Source organism: Temnothorax curvispinosus, unplaced genomic scaffold (assembly GCF_003070985.1).
Source record: "Temnothorax curvispinosus isolate PA1 unplaced genomic scaffold, ASM307098v1 QBEX01005011.1, whole genome shotgun sequence".
Taxonomy (NCBI): Eukaryota; Metazoa; Arthropoda; class Insecta; order Hymenoptera; family Formicidae; genus Temnothorax; species Temnothorax curvispinosus.
The window spans coordinates 2,020,686-2,045,224 of record NW_020214791.1 but is presented as its reverse complement, the minus strand read 5'-3'; the positions used below and the strand labels follow the sequence as shown (position 1 = coordinate 2,045,224).

The 24,539-nt window shown below is 41.3% G+C and overlaps 1 protein-coding gene and 1 long non-coding RNA gene across 4 annotated transcripts; one reads left to right on the top strand and one right to left on the bottom strand.

Annotated features, from left to right (window-relative positions):
* Positions 1-1,603: 1,603 nt before the first annotated feature.
* Positions 1,604-24,539, bottom strand: LOC112454379 (alpha,alpha-trehalose-phosphate synthase [UDP-forming]). 3 transcript variants are annotated; one of them, XM_025015736.1, is made up of 11 exons: positions 24,359-24,539; positions 16,859-16,964; positions 12,080-12,236; positions 7,178-7,342; positions 6,621-6,849; positions 6,215-6,531; positions 5,728-6,101; positions 5,374-5,565; positions 4,479-4,806; positions 3,929-4,222; positions 1,604-3,815 (listed from the first exon to the last, which is right to left on the bottom strand). In XM_025015736.1, exons 2-11 carry the CDS (start codon positions 16,933-16,935, stop codon positions 3,567-3,569), a joined length of 2,382 nt encoding a protein of 793 aa, XP_024871504.1. In that variant the 5' UTR covers positions 16,936-16,964; positions 24,359-24,539; the 3' UTR covers positions 1,604-3,566. The 3 variants fall into 3 exon arrangements, with proteins under 3 accessions (XP_024871504.1, XP_024871505.1, XP_024871503.1); XM_025015737.1 differs by lacking the exon at positions 24,359-24,539 and adding an exon at positions 22,530-22,758; XM_025015735.1 differs by lacking the exon at positions 24,359-24,539 and having other exon boundaries at positions 16,859-17,629.
* Positions 17,805-20,969, top strand: LOC112454380. The gene is made up of 2 exons (XR_003040722.1): positions 17,805-17,993; positions 20,690-20,969. It is a non-coding gene; the product is annotated as an uncharacterized LOC112454380 (long non-coding RNA).

The window sequence follows — 24,539 nt, the reverse complement described above, 5'->3', positions numbered from 1 at the left end:
TATTTTGATATATGTGAGCGCTCTAATATATATCTTATATATATATATATATTCCAATTCTTCAGGCAATTTTCGTGTCATGCGACATGTAAAATTACATAGTAAAATTGTATTCTGAACTCCGACGACTCCAATCCAGATTGTCGAAAGCGGATCTGGGTACTCTCGGTAGGCGTGGCGTGGAAAAATAAAAAGAAGAAGGCGCGGGAGTGATTTATAAACATCGTTTATTTCTGCGCTGTGTATTTCGTATATAGTCGGCTCGACAATGACGGGAGCAAAACAGCTTTAATCGTTCACCCGCGCACTATCTCACGCGATTTATTCTCGTTTCATACACACCTACAGTGGTAACGAAGTAAAAACCAAGTACTCGTACAAAACGTAGAATATCTTGTTCTCTATCTTTTTTTCTTTTCTTTTTTTTTTTAAGAAGTCGGAGAGCAGTAGAATTTTGCTTTAAGGGCACGTGTTAGGACTCTGTACGCGTGTACGCGTATATTTATACATATCTTGTTATATATACATACCCCTGGTGAAAAAATATCAGAATTTTTCATATTATTTTTCATATCAGAATTTTTATAAAAATTTTCAGATTTTTTCAAGAATTCTCAGAATTTTTTAGATTTTTTTTTTTTATAGAAATTGGAAATTTTTTTTAGAAAAATTCAGACAAAATAAAATATTTCAAATTTTTCCCGCTAACATATCTACAAATTTAAATAAATATGAGGAAATCTGTACAGTTTATCACAAAATTTCATACATACGGATATTAAAATATTCGAAAAATCCTCATCCAATTATTTCTGAAAGTATTTTCATATAAGTCTCAATTTTTAAAGAATTTCTAAGAAAAATAAGATATTTTTTTACCAGGGACATACTCTTTTTTTCTCTCTCCTACGTATACTTTCAACGGAAATGGCGTTACGCGATATGGTATTTCCGATAGATGTAGACTCGACGTCGTAACAGTAATTTACATTTCGCTTTGTGCTTATATTTTCCTTATTGATTGCTGTTGCGTTTATCGCTTCGTTCTCTTCTCCCTCGTCCACCTAATCGTCAGCCTCTGTCGCTCATTATCCGGCGATTATTATAATTGACTAATAAATACAGCGGCGAAAGTACGAGATTATAGAATCTGGCCTGCGCTCGCGCAATACGCGAAGCCTCCGAGATACCGATAATTGATATTTATTATACATATATGTATATGATATATATTATATACTTAATTGCTAATCGCTCTCATTAGGTGTTACACAACGTTTGATCTTCCGACCGCTAAGCTTTTTTGCTCCATGTGCAGCTAGCGTCAATAATTACATCACTGACTTATTGATGAATAAAACGTATTTTAATTTAGTTTGCAAACATTCGCTTCCGAGTCGCGTCGCAGGTGGCAGATGAAAAGAACGCGCCGGCCGCTAAGCGGATTAAAGAAGTAAATAAGGGGTAGCTATGTAAGGGAAAGTAATTGCGAAATAAAACGTGACGTTACACTTCAAGGAGACAAATTTTTAAAAAAATTCGTTTTTAGAACAAAACTGCAAGAATAAAATGGCATTAAAATCTGAAATAGCCCCTTCTAAAATGCTCGAGGTAATTTTTATATTTTTAATAAATAATATTCGTACAATTTCATACAGTTTCACCTCAGGACGAATCTATCTCTATATTTGCTTATTGTAATCCGTTAAAATCGCTACATTTCGTCACGTTTTCAAAGACGTCTCTCTATCGTGACAAATTGCGTTTTGTGCAAATAATGACGCTACTTTACTCAATGAGTTACTTTCGGAAAGTTTCTCAGTTCGAAATAAGCTCGCGCGACAAGAGACGGATACACGTTGCCAGCTTTTACCAGTTTATAGTCAGTATTATCCGGTGGCACGGAGAAATGCGCAACGGCACCATATCTTTTAGATACGTAGGAGGCATAGATCTTAATTTAGCCGTTTCTTACTTACTACCATTAATCATTATACGCACAACCAAAGCAACTATACCAGTATAACTACCGGTAACCCTATTTCGTCTCTTTTTTTTTTACACAATCGCATATTCTTATCCTATTTAAAAAAAAAGTGTAAAATCTATCTTGAACCTCTGCTTAGATTTTGCTCTTTTCTCGTTCATTCGTTTCCACAGTTTTATGCGTTCGCTATGGATTTACGTACAGAGCGCAGAATTATCATTTCTTGATAGTGTGTTAGGGTTCTTTACTATTACGTTGATATCATTTTTGCCGCAAATTGCGTGATACGAAATACAAATTGGCACTCCATTTCTTGATAACTCGATTGCTGGATTATATAAAGAGACAGTCCAATACGGCGAACTAAATTTCTATTCTAATGGTGCGTGTCCACTTGCGAGTAAGAACTCTCGAGAGCAAAAAGAGAGAAAGAGAGAGAGACTCTCGAGAGTATCTCTCTCTCTCTTTTTCTTTTTGCTCTCGAGAGTTCTTACTCGCAGGTGGAGACGCACCTTTAGACATGAAGAATGATTCCGATTGCTCCGTTAGGGAGAGTTTTAATATCAAAGGATGTGATACGAAATTATACATGCGTCTTTTTCTCAAAACAACGATATAATCTAATGTTCTTAGTGTCACGCTTGTCCGAAAGCTAATGATTCATTTTTGTAATATACGTAATGCAGTTGGTCATTAAAAAAAATGAGGAGGAGAAAGAGGGGAGAGAGAGAGAGAGAGAGAGAGAAGAAAGACAAATAAATTAATTAGACATTTTCAAAAACAAAACGTACTTCGTAAATATTATCCTAAGACAAGTTCTTTCATTTCGTCATATCTATACTATCGATAGAAATCGTTAACGAGGTAAAACACATCTAATAAATGTAATATGCAGAATTCGAATGTTGATTGCCGAGTGTTTATCTTTTCATTGAGCGACGCGGATCTAAAACCCAAGTGTTTAAATGCTATATCTCCATGGAGAAACATGGAGAATACGTATATCATATTTCACATGATACAATTATAAATTCGGTAAGAATACATTTTACATCGAAAATATAGGTATATAATATATACATCTTTCTGTTATAGAGCCAAAGTAGAAGTTTTAGTCGTGCGGAAAACATTTATCGCGATATCACGATGTACTTCGTACGAGCTCGATATCTTTTTCGGACTAAGGTCTAAATACATCAATCGACATTAAAAGCTGGAGAATCAACGTAAAGATTTGATTCCTCGTATCTCTTATCGTTAGTTAAGTCTCCGTGTTGGTGACTCCATTGGTGATACAATATCATTATCACACTTCTCAGTTAGGAAGAACCGTCTTGTTTCTTTGGACTTTCCGATCGCGACATTCTCCTCAGCGGCTATACTCGGCTATACTGGAGTTTAGGCATGGGTCTCGTTAACTTATCTTCGACTCTTTTACCTGCTCACAGCGATCCCTTCGTTACCTCTTGCTCCTCCGTCTGTGTTGGTTGACTTTACGAGTACATTATAACCCTATGATAGATATATATCGCGCCGGGTATATACCTGATGTGCTAACGAGGGAACATTTGAGCATCACCTACGATTCGAGGGGTGTTTTTGGCGGAGTGTAAGACATTTCCATCGTGACACCGCCGCTGCCCCGTCGAAACCGCGACGGAATTCCCGGGATGTCGATGCTGTTGCGGGGCTTGCGCCTGCTGAGATGCCTCTCGACCCACTTCAACATCGTCAGAACCGAATCCGTGCTGGGCAAACGTCTCTCCGCGGACGTACGAATGATGTGCGATGACGCAACGCGGAAAGTAGCGGCCATACCTTTCAATGCCTAGACAGAAATAGATTCAAATTCTCATGATGACCGATACGCTAATGCCGTTTCTGATGGACTAAAAGATATCCTCGCTCGAACAGGAGCGGCAGAATCGATCGACTTCGTACCTTCATCGCGTCTTCGTCCGTGACATCGTCGCCAGCGTATATAATCCTGATACGCTCGCTCCAATCCAGGCCGAATGCCGTGCGCAGGATGTAGATAGAAGCACGGCCTTTGTTCCATTCGACCGGCGGTCTCGCCTCGATAGCGCAATGAGCGGCACAGGCCTTGAATCCCGCCTTCTCGATAAGTTTTTTAGCTAGCTCGACCATCTTGGGGCGACCCTCCATCGGAGTTTCACGATAGTGGAACGTGAGAAGCGCACCTTTATTTTCGACCCAGGCGCCGTCCCTGCAAAGCTTTATCAGCACGGCAGACAGGACACGTAAATACATTGTAGATTTTGTCAGGATAAATATAGAAAACGTGCGATCTGAATCTCTTAATGATTTCGCGTGATAAATATTTAATCCATTTAATAAGATAGCGCCGTTAACGATTTCATAGTCATTATGGACCATCTATCATCTTCCATCAACGAGAAGCGTTCCAAGCGATATCATGTATATTTATATCTGTATTTATATTACAAATATCGATGGGGATCTCGCGTACCTGTTCCTGAAGAGTTTGCATCAGACTGCCAACCTGTTCCTCCAGTTCGGCAGGCATGGGATGGACGAACTTACTGCCGTCCGGGTGCAGGATCTCCAGTCCGTGATTCCCGGCGTACGTGATACCCTCTATCCCGACCATCGATTTCACGTTGTTCACGTTTCTGCCCGATATAATCGCGATGTAAACGTCCGACATGTTCGACAACCTTTGTAGGACGTTCTTCGTCTCGAGCGGTAGAATCGCCAGGTCGGGATGCGTGGCAATGGGTGCCAGCGTACCGTCGTAATCCAATAGAAGCGCCAATTTATAATTATTACCGATGTACCTAGGGAACATGTGGTTGTCACTGGATCGTTATCCGGCTTTCGTCATGAGTCAGGTAACATTCGCTCGCGTGGGCCCGCCGTCATCTCGTAAAAGCGTGTTCTTTGATTTTTCAATCTCGTATATCCCGATTTACAGATCATGGGGATGTTTGGACAGGGTATTTAGGATCAATACATCTCACATAGCAAGAGAATGCATCGTCAATCACCGTCGTTACCGCCATCGGCGACGACGTCATAAGCATAGCCAATTAATTATATAATCACGCTGCGACGTACCCAAACTCATGCTCAGCTTAAGAGTATCAGAAGCGTAGCTGATTCACTTAAACAATCAAAGGGAGAAAACGCCGTATTCACTTAATTTTAACTTAAATCTAAAATATCAATGCAGTGAGCCTTTTTCCTGAAGTGCTCCCTTCGCGCAAGATAATTGCGCGATATTCGTTACTTATGTAAATATTTGTGTATTATCACACATCTTATGGTCTATGGATATCTCCCGTTCATGCGCATGCGCTGGTCGGGCCCAGTCATGCACATCTCTTAACAAATATGATACCTACTTGCTCAAGTAATCGTCGAAATCATCCATGGTCACGGGCTGCATCACGGTAGCGCCCACGGAATCGGTCTCCTCGAGGGATCCCATTACCTGAAGGAAGGACTTCATCCAGTAATTAACGTCGTATATCCTCTCGCGCCGACGTAAGTGGTTCATTCTCAACGTGCGTTCGTCCTCTGGCATGGTGAGCGCCCTGTCAAAGCAAATTTAAATCATTTCACTTCGTTCACGGGTATCACAAATCGCATCTTAATTAAAACTAGATTACAAGGAAAAATAAAACCTCGAATCGACAAATAGCACATAATTTAATCTATTCAGACTAGTTCCGTTACGAAAAAAACGGATAGTGTACCTGTGAATCACCTCCGCGGCCTCGTCGATCTCATAAGGATTACAAATCAAGGCTTCGTGCATCATTTCGCCAGCCCCAGCAAATGGCGATACTATCAGTACTCCCGGCGGTGTGTTGATCTGACAGGCAACGAATTCCTTGGCGACCAAATTCATGCCGTCCCGGAGCGGTGTGACGAGAGCGACGGCGGCGTCCCTGTAGAACGCCGCGAGCTCGTCCTGGCTCACACAGCCGTAAATGTAACGTATGGGCGACCAGTTGGGCGTTGTAAAGCGACCGTTTATGGAGCCGATCAGTTGTTCCATTTCGAGCTTCAGCTCCTGATACTCGCGAACGTCAGTGCGTGAGGGTACTGCGATTTGAAGCATCGTCACCTAACATACGCCACGTAAACGGGATTTGAATATGACCGTTTCGACAGCTCTGATACCATCGGCAAATCACTTTGCGAGGAAAGAACTCGCAAATAAGTGCATTAGATAATGACCTGTTCGCGATGCTCGGGATGTTTCTCCAACAGCATCTCGAAGGCTTTCAGTCTGTGAACGAGGCCCTTCGTGTAATCGAGCCGATCGACGCCGAGGACGATCTTCTGACTCGACGTAATGACTTTCGGTGCGGTCTCCGCCAACGAGACGAACCTATCGAATGGTATACCGATCGGCAGCGGCCTTACCCGCACTGTTCTACCGCCGTGTTCGACCAGCAAGTTCTTACGGTCCACTCTGCAGCCGAGACTCCTCTGGCAGCAATCGACGAAGTTCAGGCAATAATCCTGAATGTGGAAACCCACCATGTCGCACCCTAAACGTTGCGTTGCCACAAAGAGAGTCACGTTAGAAATTGGTCCAAGAAGAGAAACAATTCACGCGATATCAGGAAGAACCACTCACCCAGCATACCCTGCAGGATCTCGTCGGCCCATGGGAACAACCTGAAGATGTCCCACGGCGGGAAGGGTATGTGAAGGAAGAAACCTAATTTAAGTCTGAGATTCTTATCTTCAGCCGCCTGTCTGATCCAATTGGCGGCTAACATAAGATGGTAATCGTGAACCCATACCAATGGCGTGCCGTTCTGCTGATTCTCCTGTTCCTTGTGGATTTGTTCCAAGGCGCCGACCTACGTCAGACAAATTCATCTGATATTCAGGAGAACTGAGAAATCGCTTAATTACTACGTCAGGAATACTGAATGTGTTTTTATAACATTTAGCTCTTAGTTAATGCAATTTTTTTTGCATTATGAGGACAGTAAATATTATTATAACATTATTACGTTTGCATTTTACTGAAACGGAAATATTGAATTAAGGGCGAATACGGGAATATTGAATTAAAGGTGAATTACGAGATGACGTTGAAGACGTGAATTAATGAGATCCAGTTGGAATAAAAGATATTCTTAAATAAAAACGCGGTCGATAATCATCACAAGCATAAAATCGTACTGTCTCCGCTGCGAACTCTTCATTGACAATGGAATACGCGCGCCAATGATCTGCGATGAAGGTCGCCCGATCCGGCATAGAATGGAAGAGGGGCCAAAACGTTCCATTGCAGCATCCGTTGTAATACGAGTCAAAGACGCCGGGTTCAATGTGCACCGCGACAACCTGAAAATAAAGAAAGGAAAATTAAGATTGAGAGACTGAGGGGAATTCTTCGTCGCGGTTCTTTACGATCATTCGTACTCTTAATACGCATTTCTGTCACTATTTCAAGAGGATTAATTCGAGTTGGAAGCATATTGCAATGCAGATAGCGTATTAAATAGCATCAGAATATGACGGAGCACCTTGGCAAACTTGTCAGTAAGTGTAATTGTATTTTTAGATGTTCCACATGTGAAGTAAGTAATCTCCTACAGTCATGTATGCATATGCAGGCACATAAATATGTAAAGTTATTGTTATTGTTAATAATTAATAACAATTATTACATATTAATTATTATTAATTATAATTACTGTTAAATATATAATTATATATTTCATTTAAAATGACAATGTCCAATAACGTCATATATACAGAATTATGATTACGGCGGGCATTTCAAGCGTTTCCCCTCATTTATAACTCGAAAAATAAAGTAAACGATTTAAGTTTATATATCATTATTTTTATTTTGGACTGTGAACTTATCCAGAGACACATATGTATTGATGTACTGACATACAATTAAGAGTTATTTTGTGTATAGTACTTCGAGTTGAATCGTGTGTGTTATCAGTTATCGTTGTTTTAATAGACACTATAAAGTGACATAAGGATTAGTTGCATTGTTCTAACAAACGTTTGCATAAAAGATTTAAAGGGAGTTATATCTCTATAGCAAACAAAAAAAAACATTTTTTTAGAAGTTTCTAACTGTATAATATGTGTAAGATATGTATCGCGAGTCGAGAATCATTCAACGGAAGCGGCATCGCGAAAAATTGATAATAAGAAATGGGACAGGGGCGATAAGTATCGGATTGTGTGAAAGTGTGTAAAATCTGATTACCGGTTCCTCCTCTCAGTATCTCACGCCACTCATTGTTATTTTACCCACGACACTACCTCCTTTATTTCCAATTGCGACTGTGAAAACAGGCCGCGCGCCAAAGAGGCGCGCGGCTTGCCTGACGCAAGTGAGCAATCGCTGACAGGCGATAACGCGGGGCTTGATACTTCTGCGATAGACACAACCAACCGCGACTGTCGGTTTGTTGTTTCTCTTCGATGCGGATATCGCCGTTTTACAGGCATATTAATTAAGAGAGGTCAGGGAAAGCGACGGCGGGGCTTCTTTCCCCCGTCGCGTATGTATGTATGTATGTATGTATGTATGTACATACATGAGTCCGGCCGGATTGGGAGATCGTCATTGTTTTATCTCGAGCGAGAACGAGAGAGAGGAGAGGAGAGTCTCGTACGCGTCGGAGTTGCTTAACCGCGGAATGATAAAACGTATCAATTCACCGACGATTTCTTTAATCGTCGAGCGAAATCGGGTGGAAACAAGCGATGACCTCGATCGATTTTAATTTGAGGGATCGCGGGGTCAGAACTGTGTTAAAAGCGCGCTGTCGCTCCGAATTACGAACGTCGGCGTAAAGCATTACAAATGTAATTATGGGGCCGTAATAGCGCATTTCACGCGGTCAGCATTCTAAGTCCCTCCAATCGAATTTGTTGCACGCACACGTGTCAAGTGGTCCCTTCCGATTGGAGAAATTCGCAGCCGAGAGACAGATCGCGATAACGAGTAGCGATATTATAAGTATTATTCGATAATTGCGCGGAGAATTTCAGAAATATTTCGATCGTATTATTTGCAAGGAAAAATATTTTGAAACTAGACAGCAAATAAAAAGTATACCAGTTTGTATACCATTGATAAGTTTCGACTGGTACCTATACCGATTGGCATATCGAGTATCGACGCATATACCAGTTGCGCGGCGTGATTATTTCGGCACGATGATCTCGAATCTCTGTCAGTACAAAGTTATCTTTGTTATTTAGACGCATAGGCAGATTTTATGAAAAACGTGTATCTCGCATCTCCGCTTCGCCCGACGGTCCATTTAGGAAATAATGATTATAATGAAAACATTTTAATTGCTCGTTATCGCGTGTCTCGCAAGCGTACTCCACGTGACACGACATGATAGTCGGCTTTCCCCCCTTACAGCATTGTTTTTCATTCTTGCCTTCTTTGTTTCCTACATGCTCGTCGTGTTATGCAAACATATTATTGAAACGTCACGGCCAGCGATAGACGGCAAAATAGAGCGGCTGAGCAAAGAACGATGCATGTGCAGCCACCGAAACGCCGATGGTGAAATCGATGTAAGGCGGAAAAGTAAGTTTCAGAAAGAAGCAAGAGGAAAGACTTTCATGTCACAGTAAAAATAAAAAATAAAAAATAATTTCTTAGTGTTGAAAGGCCTGGCGGTATCGATGAAAATCGGCAAATATTGCTTTACATTTTCAAAAACCGAACAAAAAAGGTAGGCATGCACAGGCTGGTGTAAATAATTCCGGTATAAATAAAAGGTGTCTTTCCAAATAGGGTATCTCTCTAAAAAAGGCATTACTCTAGAAAAGGAATAATCTTTTTAAATAATTCTTTAAGTCCTTTCCCTTGTATTTTTATCAAGACGTATAAGCTTTTGTTTATCTTTATACTTGTCATTTTGATTAGAAATAATAATTTCTCTTTAATTTTAATTTTTCGAATATTTTGAATTGCTCGAGCGGTATCGGGATGGTGATTTGTGCAAGAAATTAACAGATTCCGGGGTCAGTCGTTTCTTTTTTTCCTTTTAGAAATCCAATGCCTGAGTAAGCCGTTGAAAATTTCCACGTAACGATAATCGTCGTGCCGGTCGCCACGCAGCCTGCGTCCGCGTCGGACTTAATCACCGCTGTTTTGTTTAACGGTGTCGTAGGCTATCGCCTGGACATCATTATCGGCGATCTTGAAAGGCGCTCTTGCGGCGATTCACGTGATCCGCCGCGACGTCCGCGCGTGGGTGTATATACGTGGTATCCGCTAATCCGCTAATCACCAGCGTAGCCGGCCAGCTAGCCAGAAGTCGTCATTTTACCGATAGGCTTGCAACGCCGTCATCCAGCCGATAACCCACCGATCGACCTCGTGACACGAATATCCGTGACACTGTCAGTTCATTTCGAACTCATTCACGCGCGAAATCGCGTTAGGCGACCGATAATAATAATAATTAAAATTTAAAAAGTAACAATAATAACGGACGCGCTTGGCATTGTGCTAGTTGTTACGTAATACGCGAGAGAAAATGTACCTTATCCAAGTTTGATCTCGCAGATGAAGAATTAAATCGTAGGTCGAAGATCAGTTAGTCCAGTTCAGATAAACACGGAACGTATGTACAATAATACTATTACGTTCTCGACACCGTTTTTCCGAATGCGTTGGCGGTGTCTAAACGACGGAGCTTCGACATTCGTTTCTTCCTACGTCAAGGAAAAAAGGCTACTGAACGTCTCTCCGAGAGTTTTCCAATAAGAGAGCTGTTAAAACGTCATCGTTTCATCGTGTTGCTTCAATCTACGCCAACGGCAAAGTGGTTTATAACGATTATGAATATGAAATGCGCGCATTAATCATTACAAGAGCTTTTATGCTTTACGTGCCGAAAGAGAATAAAATGATCGTTTATCAGAGAGTAAAGTCGCGTTGCTCTTGCCGGAAAATACGCGATATCGCCGTGAAAACAGTCTACAAATAAGCTGTTTTGAACTATCGCCGAACTTTCTGGCGCCGAGGGGAACGGCAAAGGGCATCTCCGATCGATCTGGTTCATCAATTTTCTTCCTCGACCGTGGAAGGCGATTTTCGTAACGATTCTGCCACTCGCAAACTCCTCGCAAACTCGTTAATTCGTAAATAAACTGTTCTGACAATTAGCAAAATAAAGCATGGCATTATCGATCGAATAGCCGCTGGTCCTAGTTGTTATAAAAGAAAGGAAAGCGTTAAATTATTGCCGACGCGCTACTTGTCGCGAAAGGTGACCATTTCGATTCGAAACATTCGACGACGTGGAATATTACAGGTCGATCGAGGTGGGGAACGTACGTGGTGACTCTTATTCCTGTCGCGCCGAAGGTTGTCAATATACGCATGCTGTCAATGCCAAGGTTAGTACACTCCACGTAATTAAAGCGGTGATAATGATAAAGTGCCGCTTGGCCCACATTATGATTCATTTGAGTTACGGATAACTGATCCTTCTTGATTTCGTTTCAGTAAAAGTATCCAAAAGACGTGGATGTCGCAGTCCGGAATGTTTAAACATTTAAAAACAATACCACTATACACGGCGAGCGAGAAGAAAAATCTCAACAACTGCAAGTTTCAATTTTTTAAATTGTTGACGATTATTTTATCTATCTTGAATGACAATTTAAAGGGCAAAAAGTCGCGAGGCGCTTTAACTTGAAGAGAATGCGAGAAAATTTGATTAAATACGTGAGTCGCGACTGTTTGCTCGTGTGATGCACAACGATCGCATATTTACAAACGGGAAACCGGCGTTCTCACGTTGCGGCAGTAAGATACATCATTAAGTACGTGATAGTGTAACTTATGATTTTCTTAACGATTTAATCGGTTGTTGTTTTGGAAAATTTGCATACAAAAGAATCAAAGTGGTTTCTACAGTGATCCGCGGGTTGAGTGATTCCGTTTTTTTTTTTTTACTGCGTATGAACGATCGTTAACGTTACGAATACAAGACCGCGATTACGTAAGGCTGCACGAATTGTAGTCGTAACGAAATATCAGCGCTGCGATTGCTATCGCAATTAACGGAGGCTCACCTTTCGTGATAGCAGACCAGCCGTGGGCGTGCGATCGTTGGGATCGGATTCGGGAATCGGCTCGTTCGGGTTTTCCATGTGCATCCCCGGCCATCCGACCCAGATTCCATTTCCGCTTATGACAACGGGTGCTACCGCGGTTACCAGACCACCGGCGCTGTAAAAAAGAGATAGAGAGGAGTTAATGAAAAAGTACAGATGAGCAAAAATAAACGTCACGCACGTGAACCAAGATGAGCGAGAATCTCATATTTGAAGAAATATTTTCTGTCAAAATAATTCTTGTAAGATTTTGCGAATTAGGATCAGAGAGAAGAGTATACAGGATATTTTATTTAAACAAGTTGTCATTCTAAAAAAATAATTAAATGCTTTACCTACTATATAAAATTATTTATTTAGGTAAAAATGTTTTCCTTGTCCTATCAGACGTAATAGTGTTTTGGAAAACATTATAATAATTACGTTAGAGCGTTAACGGATACCTATCTGCTTTCAGATGACACAGAGTTCTAATTATATCCGATACTTAATTCGTTCACGTTAATAGAATGGCAAACAATTTGACAGTCGTGTTATGTATGACAAGCGCATTTATTGGAATTCTGCTTCCCATTTTAATTTGTCGAGCGACAAAAATATCCAGTATACATAAGAGAATTTAGAAAAAAAAAAAAAGCAACAGATATAAAACTCTAATATTATTCGTTACCGAGATAGGATGGGAAGAATGGGTAATAAAAAAAAATGTAAATAAGTAGGAAATGCGCGTCTAAGGTCATTATCGGAACGTGCCTCGACTCTGACGAAGTCGATGGTCGATGGTGTTGCTCGTTTAACACATCCAGCATCCAGTCTCAAACAATTTTATTTTTAACGCAAATATCTCGGAGCGCCGAGAAAAAATCTTGCTGGTGAGAATTGACGTTAAAGGTCGATGTTATGCCTACTGTATTCTCGTCACTTTTACGGCCTAATCACGCTTTTAATTAATCATGTATAAATTAAAGAAACACATTTCTTGCGTGTAAAAGTATTGTGAGAGAGCGAATGCGTTTACGATATATCGTATTGATCGACACTCGAGAGTCGTTTCGCCGGAGAACGCGTTTGTCGTAATTAATTAATTAATTATACATTTAGTGCGGGCACGTTCAAGCGCGACATTGAGTATAATGACCAACTTGTTTACGTAATGCATCGGTCGGTTGTGCTCGCTTTGTCCGTGATCAGCCGAGAGATTTCCTAAAGTACGTCAATCGCGCGTAAACGCGTGACGACATCGTAACATTCATTCCGGAAGTCGCACTCCGGTCGTAATTAATTTGGGTATCGCGCTGCTTTTACGATACAATTCGCTAATTAGTCAATGCGTGCCTACTTTCAGACGGATTTGGTTTACTAATATTATGCACAATTTATTTTTCTTCTCGGCGTCAAATTGATCAAAGAGAATACGCAGATGAAGGGAGACGTTACAGAAATCCAGGACACCCCGTGGACTATGTTGTATTTTACGCGCGATTACCTGCTGATCGATCTTTAAACGTCAGGTAGAAAAAGGTGTCGAGTTGAGTCGAGTTTCCTTGTGGTAATATAATTATTAAATAATCGACATCGAGTCGTAAATCGTTCGGTATAAATGGAAACGAACGAATGTTTACGATTTATGTCGCCGCTGTTCCCCGTTACGATCAATATCTTTTATCTAACAGTGCTATAATTACTGTTTGTACGACCTTTTATGTGACACTTCTATGACGTTGAAATTAGCGTCGACCTGTGTGCAACTCGTACGATCTGTTTTAAAGACATCATGAGACGGAGATTTTGAGAATTATCATGCCGGACATAACATTCGCGATAGCGCCGTCTTAAATATGTTATCGTGATTCGCTTTCGTTCGAATTAATGATAACTCGATAACTTCGCATTAATCCCGGTACATTGTAGCATTACCGATTCGGCGCAACAATATCGGATGATGTAACGAAAAAAGGAGATAAATTTATATAAACATTATAACCCGTCACACACGAACGATTCAACGTGCGTGTGCGATAAACAGATCCGGCATGATTGGACGCATTGATACCTTTGGCATTGAAAATTATCGGCCAAGTACCTAACGATAACCAGGAGCAACTGCATTCGCGTTAGTATTTTTCCACGATTCGGCGCGAGTCGCACATCGTCAGGTACGATCGCGAGCTGCAACGGGATCGCGTGGGCGGATGTAAGAGCAAGAACACGAAACACGCGCGTATGCGACCGGCATAGACACGCGGTAGACACGTGCGACGATATGACTCATGTAACGCAGGTGGCGTACTTACGCGACCGCTTATCGGCCACTTTGAGAAATTTGCGGTAAATGCGCTGTAAATGTGTGGTAATCGCCAATCGGGCGACACGTACGACGATACAGGTGATTCACGCTTCGTTAGCCCGATATACTTTTCCGTGCCAAGAAAACTTCATTATGGTTTCGTAAGACTCGATCGCGTAATTATGTGCTGGCCCTGAAGAATATACCGGAAATAATGACCGACGTGTCATCCGCGATGAGATAGCCGAGGACTTGTATAAAAACGTGTTTTCTAAATTAAAAAAACTTGAATTATATGAACAACGGAAGCGGATCGCTAATTAATTGGATGTGTAATATATAAATGTCTCTGGAATAGAAAAAATTTATATATACATATATATAAATTTTTATATAATATATAATATATATATATATATATATATATTCAAATGAATTAGAAACTTCCCTTCAAGATAAAGAATGCACGACTTAATTGGATAAATAAGTGGAGCGTACACTCGGATTTATGGAGATCGGTTTCAAAGAATCTTTTTTCACGCACGTCGATTGCATTCGTATCACTAACGATTATTCACCGTATCAATTTCGTGACGTCGATGATACGAGCAGAAGACGATCGTAAGAATTCGCACTAATCCAGCCCCATCCGGTACAAAAATCCTGATGCGTGACATTTTGTAAGAGTGGTACCATCTGTATACTTGCGATTAGATTACGCTCGTCGAAAAAAGTTATTTTGAATGTGATTACAAGAGGACTATGTTGCGCACGCTCACCCCGCCAAGTCGATATATTGGCTGCATTCCGATATTCACTGTCAGCAACTTTCAGTACTGAAAATCTATAGTATACGTGACGTAAAATATAGATTTGCAGTACTGACAGTGAATATCGGAATGCAGCCATTCTTTTTATTTTATTTACTTCAATTCAATTAATCGCCCCGCGCGTGGAGCGATCTCCAATCGCTCTCTCAGGCAGATTTTGCGGCGCGCATTTTCTCGATCGATGCAAATAGCGTCTACCACGTGCTAGATATTCTTGTCAACATATTTTTCAAGCGAGAAGTCTTGTCGAACAGAGATTGTATCGCGTTCTCCAAATATGAAAGTTTCAAGTTGAACTTTGTTATTCGCATTTTTGTCACCGATCTGCTGACTGTATCTATGTACGCCGTATGTTTATTTTCTGATACGACGCGCGTCTTTTACTGAAATAATCGCTCCTTCTGTTTGTGACATGTGCACGTTCGCCACACATATCTCTCCTTCCACTTCCAAAATGAAACTTGCACTCAGAAACGCGTGGATTCTTACGATTTTTCACATTTCAACGCGACGTTACCAAGACGGGGTTTTTATTGGTAAATTTTATCGATTACAAATTTTTAATTTAAGAATCAAACTTGATTTTTAAAAATATTATAAAAATTCGTTACGGCTTAAACTCTTTTAATAAACTTCATCTTGGTACATATTTTTAATTTAATAACGTCGGGTTAAGTACAGTCTAGAACGAGTCGGTGTATATAATAAGATACGTGCAATCATTGTTTTGCTACAGTAGTATCTCGATAGTCTGTTATAACACTGTCTGGCAGTATCCTATGTATAGAGATAATGACAGCGGCGAGTGATGTAACTCCGAAGACGATACATAATCGCAAGTAACTTGTCGCATTCGTTACCTCGAGCCACAGTTTTTCAATTAAGTAAATATGTGAAAAACGGAATGCAAAGTGACGCGAGTGTCGAAAGCTTTGAATATTGCAACTGACATTATGATCTTAACCCTTAAGTGCACAGTTTTGCATATATGCAAAACGTGATTGTATACTCTCTCGTATGAAGTTCAAACTGAAAACGCACGATTTTGCACGTTTAAAGGACCTTCTCTGGCCTTTCTGTTCTCCCTTGGGTGGGTTCAAATTGGTAAAGAAGAATTTGCAGTCCTTATTTATTTAAAAAAAAGCAATTAAAATGCTACGAAAAATTGCATATTTAAGGGATAAGAAATCGCTCGAGCAACAACTACAACAGTCCATTTGGTTAACATAAAAGAAATTGCGACACATACGGAAACGTGTGAGATACGTCCTTCAGAGCCGTGATGTAAATAAAAATTTACATCAGCAGTATAATAACAGCAGGTAGGTACCGTGCGATTAGCATGCGCGACGCCGCAAAGTTTCATTCATTTATATATCGAGCGAAATGCAAAAAAAACGAGATGAGATTTGTTTAAAGAACATATTACGCGATCGCCGCATAACACATGTAATCATGTCGCACGAGGCGCGAGGACTCGCGACAAATGTGAAATGCGGAATGACAGCTGAGACCTCTCTCTCTCTCTCTCTCTCTCGTCGCACGCGACGCTGTCATCCGCACGGTATCCTCCTGTTTTGTTTCCTTCGCCAGAAAGAGGAAAAAGAGTGTAACACTCACCTGGCTTTGCGCTCCAACTGGCCGCTCAGCTCGTTCCTCTTCAGCACAAACGGCAACCTGTTGCTCACGACGATCATGCTCCCGTTGGAGGTGAAGCTGCCCGGTTCTGTGGACCACATGATGGCGTAGTCGGTATGGGAACGTGGCAGGTTCACGCGGGAGCGTGAAGGTGGGAAGCGCGTGGTGAAATCGCGTTTGGCGGCCGTGGTCGACACGGTCGTCCTTGCCCACGTGAAATGTCGTGTGTCACGTGCGTTTAACGCGTATACAGCGGCGGAAAAGATACGGCTCTGTTATTCTTTCTTTCTCTCTCTCTTTTTTTTCCTCTGATAGAAATCGGCTCTCGTGCGCGAAACGTGTTGCGCGGTTTACTGTCGCTCTTGACTGGGGTCCATGATTCATCGGCGTTCTATCCCTCGCCGGTTTATACAGATCGCGGGCTCGGAAGGAGAAAGAGAGAGAGAAAAGCGAAGGGGGGAAAATTTAGAGAAAAAAAAAATCAAGCGCGAAAGCGGGTAAGATCGGGTTGCGCCGATGCGTTGCGTTGCGCGGCCGGGACGACACTAAACCGATCTCGACTAACGCCGTCGCGCTTTATCCCTCTTAAGTCGGCGCGACCGTTTGGTCCAAAGTGCGCTCCCTATAACCATATCAATGACGGAGGCCGCGACCTTTCAACCACCACCCGCGCGCGCGACCCTCTCGACCGCCGTCGCCGCCGTTGCCGTCGTCATTGCGCGATCAAACACAATTATACGCTCTCCGCGACCGAGATGCCATGGCGTTGTGTATGCCGTTTCCATCACCGTCGGATGACATGTAAACACACCGGGGTGACACCCCCCTCCCCGGCGCCCCGTTCCGTGATATCGCCGAGATATCGGGGAACGCCCGCTCCGAGTCGCGATTTCGGGGAACCGGTACTCCGGATCTCGGCGACGATCGCACGAAGCGCGCTCCTGGATGCGTGATCGATCACTGACCGCGAATAGCTGATCGCCCACGGTCGCGCTCTTCACCTTGCGAACGAACGTGCCTTAATTCTGTCTCGCGTGCGCGCGACATCCGCGTTGTGACGCAATTTTAGCGGATCGTCGACGATTCGTTCTACCGCGATCAGCTTGACTCGTGACCGGTAAGGGCGCTATTTTCTGACACGGAACTGGCGAAGCAAACAAGTATTTTTCTGTTTAGCGTGCAAACAATTGTGCTTATAAATTACCGCCGATTGTTCGATGTTCTTTATACAACATAAGATAAGATAGTGATATTTCTCTCTTTTCGTTGAACCTAGATAAGTGACTAGCGTCTTATCGATAACCGCCTCGAAAAGATCGCGAAGCGTAAGCGCCGCAATAGTGTCAACTGTCGTTTCACTAGTTAAGGATTAACATCTCAGGATGGATGAAAACGACTCTTCGAATAGCCTTCGAAGATTTCAGGATTATCGATAATTAAAGTGAAAAAAATGACGTTACATTTTCCCGAGTAAATACCGTTAACGAGATGTGGAAATCGGAGTGATTATAATCGCGAGAATTACATTGTACAGCAAAAAATCACTTTTTTTCGAGCTCAAGAACGAACCTTGCTCTACGCCAATCATCAATATCTTTTTAACCATAAGCGACACAAAAAAATCCCTTTTAAGGGCTGAAGGTCCTAATAACATACTTAATTTTGATTGCGATTAAACTTCTCCGATACGTCACATATCGTAGTTATAATATGCCAAAATACACTAAAATAGCCCATTTTTGCAACTTTAACTGCAAATATCTCAAAATTGTGACGTGACAGAGCAATTTGGCAAACGAGATCGTTTTCTGCGTCCAAAAAACTATCGAATGTCACAAGATTCGTTCTTGTGCTCTTTTTTTGTTGTACAGTGTTATCGGAGGCTCGATCGCTGCTTTTCGTGATTGAACCCGCAGAAGATTTGCGATGAGTCATTCGCGGCTCGCTAAAGCGCGTCTAGCCGAAAGCCGTGATGCAAATACATCTTTAAAAAAATGTTATCGTCACGTTGCGAGCGCGTGTCACCATCGTCGTCGTCTTCGTCATTGTCGAGGCGACACGCGGAAAATTGGCACGCGTCGCGCACGTGGTGCGCGCGTTGTTTTAACCTACGCGGAAATAAAAGATATTTACACCATCGGGTGGATTAATGACGCGCGAACGGGTTATGTGAGAAACTACCAACAACTTGAAGAAACGTGATTTTTCTCTCGTCCTGGAAGCGACGCGATAAAGAATAATGTCGAGCTCTTATTTTTATGTTCAAGATCACCGATATATATACTCGCGGGTTTCAATTCAAATATTTATTTCATATATGTAACTTGGATTTGTAAATGTATTAAGCAAAACGTAATGGCCAGTCTACAATGAGTCGTTAGTCGTTAGTCAGATGTCGGAAGAGAGTCGAAAAAAGTCATAAACGTGTCATAAGGCGATCGGAAGTCTGTAATCGGCAATCATAAGCGATTGGCCAAGTGCCATCTCTTACGATCACCGATTACAGGCCTTCGATTGCTTACAATACGTTTATAACTTTTTCTTCCGACATCTGACTAACGACTAACGACTCATTGTAGACTGGCCATAAGACCTTCGAAATTTTCGTTGATATTTCGCACAACGACACGCGGCACGGTGTGTGCGAAAACAATCTAAAGCAAATAAGTATGCGTTAATAAATGAAGTACTCGGATATTGCGCGATATTCATAACAGAAGATAAAAGAAATGGAGTATTTAAATACACACATATACAAACACACGCATGCACGCACGCATATCAGCGTATTCGCTTCTCGTCGGAAGCTGCACGTACGCCGGGTTATCCGTCGATAGGCGAATCTGGAGGTATTTCATCCGCGTGCAGTTTTTATTTAAACTGCTCGATGCATTTTAAAACTATTCAAATAGTTGAGTGTTGTTCGACTCTTTTGATAAAATGCGAGACTTAATATTTATTACAACAATCGAATTTTTCCAGTTTTTCCGAAATTCGTACCGTTTAAAGCTCGTTTTAGCTGTATAAATTTGCGTAAGATTTCGGGATAGAGAATTTTGTTTACAATTCTTTATTGTATTTTGATATAAATATCTTTATATAAATATTTTATGTCTGTGTATTTCGATTCTTTGATGTTTTTCGTGACATTACGCGGCACATAAAATTATAAATAGAAGTCGATATGATTTTCTAATTCTATTCTGAATTTTAGCGCAAGTGACGGGAGAATCTAAAGTGACGCTTGAAAGAAAACTATATGAAAATATGAGAGATTAAAAAGAAAAAAGTAAATTATTGAAATAAAATAAATCTTTCTATTATTTATACGTATTTAAGACTAATTAATTTAAGACAGTTAATGCTCTCGCGATCTTTTTCATAATTCATATAAATATCAATGAAAATCGTAAAGATAGAGGTTGTAAAAATAATCGATCATGTTTATATTATCGTAAATATCGCGATTGAAAAGATCAAATCGTTGTTTGTTTTTGTCTTTTGTCAGGATCTGAAATATAATTAAAATCATAAAGCGACGATAGCGCGCGCTAATTGGAGCTAATCAACATCACGCTGTGTATCGCAGCGATTAAGGTATATTTCGCTCGGATTATAATGCGTCGATTCAACATCAATTCTCTTTCGGAACCTCCGGCTCTCGACGATTATCTAATCTGTATTTTTACATAACGCTATATATCTTCTTTTATCCGTTTTCAACTTTTATGTCTTGCAAATAAGTTCATTACGCGTCTGTTCGATAACGTCCCGGATGTGCCTGCTGATCTATTGAATAAATCTATTTCGCAGATAAACGTTGGACGTTGGAATGCACAATAGAATCAACGTGACCTCTCAACCACGATAAAGCGTCTAAAGCGTCCAGCACGTTGAACATCTCGTAGCGTTAAAATGTGAATCACGCGTAACTGTCGAAGCGCGCGATTTCTGATCTGATTACGAAAAACCGAAAGTATCTTCGAAGACGAGGCATGCAAGAAGCTGAGGAAGAATTAACGCTGCAAGTTTGAATTGAATCGAATTTCCTTTGATCTCCTTAGAAAATAAAATTAATGGTTTTGCATCATTATTTGCCTGCTTTCTCGTTGAATTATTCTCTTGATTCGTTGATTTATTATTCATCGCTGGTTCGATTGCCGGTTTCAATCACGCGTTCTCTTTGAAGACAGGCAATTTCGATCGATGTTCGTCGGAGGGAACATTATCGAAGACACATAAGAAACGGATATGTGCCAAGGTAATGAAGTAATTACTAGCCACTTTGCCACGTGCTAAGTGCGAAGAGTGCCATCAGCGTCTTTACAGTTTTGAAAACCCGGAGCATGTTAAGAATTTTTAATCAATGCAATGCTTTGTTGCCAATTGGGATGGTTGGTAACCAATTCGAAATTTCTTACCTCACCATCCTTACGATAAATGATAACAGGACTCCAACTCTGTATATGCAAAATTAACGAACATTGTCGATTGAAAAAAAAAAAGACAGGAGAATAAGATGCATTGAAAAATGCATTTTATAGAGTACATACAAATTAATAGTTATTTCTAACTTAAATTAATTGCAAATGCAAAAATAAACGTGCATTGGAAAGTACATGTTGAGAATAGGTAAAAATAAACTTTCAGTTTTTTTTCTTTAATATCTACAAACGCAGATATATTGAAAATAACGTAAAATAGACCTTTTAAGTAATTTCGAGCTTCGTCGAAAAAAAAGAAAACAAAAGAATAAAGTATATTGAAAAATACACGTTGAAGAGTATAAATTGGCTATTGGTTTGTTTTATTTTGAATAAATTATAAACATCGACGTCACAGAAAATACATAAAGGCTGCATTCCGATATTCACTGTCAGTACTGAAAATCTATATTTTTGTATATATTACGTATACTATAGATTTTTAGTACCGACAGTTGTTGACAGTAAAATATCGGAATGCAGCGAAAGTCTAACTGTTCAAGTGCGACAACAAAAACAGATGACGAAACGTTTCTCGCGTCGTTCGTGAATGGGTTCACCGAATTTGAAGGTCCACGTGCTCCGTTCGTCACAAGACGCTGGCTAGCTACGTCGTTACGTAAAATCGAAGCGGCGCACCACGTGTTCGGCCAGCTACTTCGGAATCGCGAATGTGTGGGCGCATTCCATTTTCTTGGAGTCGGTTAAATCCAGATTTTTCGTAATTTAGATCGGAAATAGCTGGCAGCCGGGAAATCGCGCGAAACCCTTCGGCGAATCTCTGTACACTCGGCAGAATCGAGAATCGATCGCGAAAAATTAACGATTCGATCGTCCTGCTAAGAAGCCACGCGAAATTCCGTTGACACGGCGTAAATCGTGATTCCGTCGAACGCAACCCGAGCATCGGCGATTTTTTATTCAATATCGAGCTATTCTTGCATCGCGAGTGCAATTACAATTTCTTGCATAAGAAACAATACGCAGGCAATTGTTAATTTCATTCGGGTTTTGTGCGCATGTGTATGCATATGCATGTGCGCGCATTACTTTTTTGTTTCGTCTATTTTTGTCGTTCAAATCTGTCTCTTCGAAATACACTCCCTTTCTTATTCAACGACAGTTATTCCTTTCTTTTCTGACTTCTGAGGCTCGCGTTGCGGACTTACCTCTTTCAAAGCGAAAGAAAGTGCAATCGAGAAAATTGGATCCGTTCTCCACGAGTAAAAGGCCGAGGAAGGTCGAGGCTGCGATCGTCCGAGAGAGGATTAATTCGCGGACGGGATTAATTCGGTGGACGTACGCGCGAATTTATCCATTCGCGAATAATGTCGTCGACGATTCTTTCACGCGGCCCGCTCGCGAACACGTGACACCAGACACCACCGGAGTGATGGCATCGACGAAAGAAAAAGGCGCGCGGTAGATCGATTCGCACTAGTCACTGGCGTACCTTTTCGCGCGGTGCGGCTTCTTCTATTTTACTTATACATACTTATCCCTTCCGCGCGCTCGGCGCCTCGCCAAATTGAATCGCGATCAAGTTCTCGGTCCGGGCTGCGGGTAGATTTCGTAATCGCGCGGTTACTTGCCAAGGACGAGGTCAGTTTTTCCGTGAGATAGGTACGGGAAAACGAACCGCGTGTCGACTCGTCGCGAGTCAACGCACGGCGAACTTGACACGTCACATTCTAGTGCTGTAGGATTGCCGTACATAAATATACATTGTATAAATATAACCCTCGAATAACACGATTATATATAAAATCGTGCAATTCAAGACTCCATATCTATATATAAAATTTTGTTTAAAGGACTATTAAAAAAAAAAACTTAAAAAGCAGGGTTGTCATAACTTTTTACCGTGCTGTTCGAGGCTCCGTGCCATCAAATTCAGGTATCGTGTTATTCAAGGATCCCTATATTCTAAAAATATATTTGGCGGTACTGTGTCTCTCGATATCGAAGTGTAAAAATATATCTAATACGAGCGCTTCGACCGATAAAATTTAACGTGTACACTTCGGCTAAAAATACGATGACATTAAATTCGGTATTTTATCATTCAAGATGTTCCTATTATCTCTTTATCGTCATATAAACTTCACCTACAGCGGCGGCTTTTACCAAACTCCGATTAATTGCCTAAAGCAAAATTCTTAACTGCAGTATAATTCGTTGTTTCCAATTCTTCTTTTCTTTTCATATGTTAAATGAAAAATTAACAGGCCGGGGTGATATTTTTCGCGATAAATTCTTTGTAATGACTTAAGACTTAAAAAAGAATGCTTATTAGCATCAAAAGTTAAATCGATTATTGATTTAAATATGTGGATTTACTATTCCAACAGAAAGCTGTAATATTCTACCGAAAAACAAACGGCGTGCAGTTTACCGAGTTGGAAAAAGCATACAAAATTCACACAGAAAAATTGTCATTAAGCTACCAAGATTTAGCCCGAAAGTGGGCTAGAGATCTTGGCAGCCTAATAATATCTTCTCTAATAATTTGAAAAAATTAACAGTTCTGTTCATGTTAACAAAATAGCGTTACCAAGTCAAGCAAGTTTAATCGGAATTTGGTGCATCTGGTGCACACTGTGCACAGTAGAGCGAATGATCAAAACAGAGATCAGCTGGGAACTGAAACCGTGAGCCCACCGGTTTACGCCTATGTGCGTTCGAAGGAGAGGGACACGTAGCGCGGACAAGTCCAACTCGCTCCGTTCCAACGTCGTCACAGCGTTGTTTTCGCGCGGCTGACCTTCCGACACCTTTTTACTAACTTCCGACAGGCACGACGAACGATAGGGAGCCGGTGAAAAAGGAAGCGTGTAAAAAGCACGATCGGCGTAAACGCGTGATGACCAACGACATTGTTTTATCCAACGGTCGGTCGGTCGACCGACCGATCGATCGACCGGACGACCGGCGGATGACCGGACGATCATCATCATCAGAGGGCGAAAAAATTGACAGATCGACCTGGGACACCCACCTCAACGTTCGACTGTCGTCCTTTATTTCGCGTGACAGTGCGGACGTTTATGTGCGTCCTCGGATGTGCCTACTGCCTTCGAATGACGAAACTGGACGAAACTGAACTTACTGAACCCGATGCGAGGGTACCGTGAAGTTTACCGGCGAACGACGCGACGACGGCGACAATGGCGGCGCCG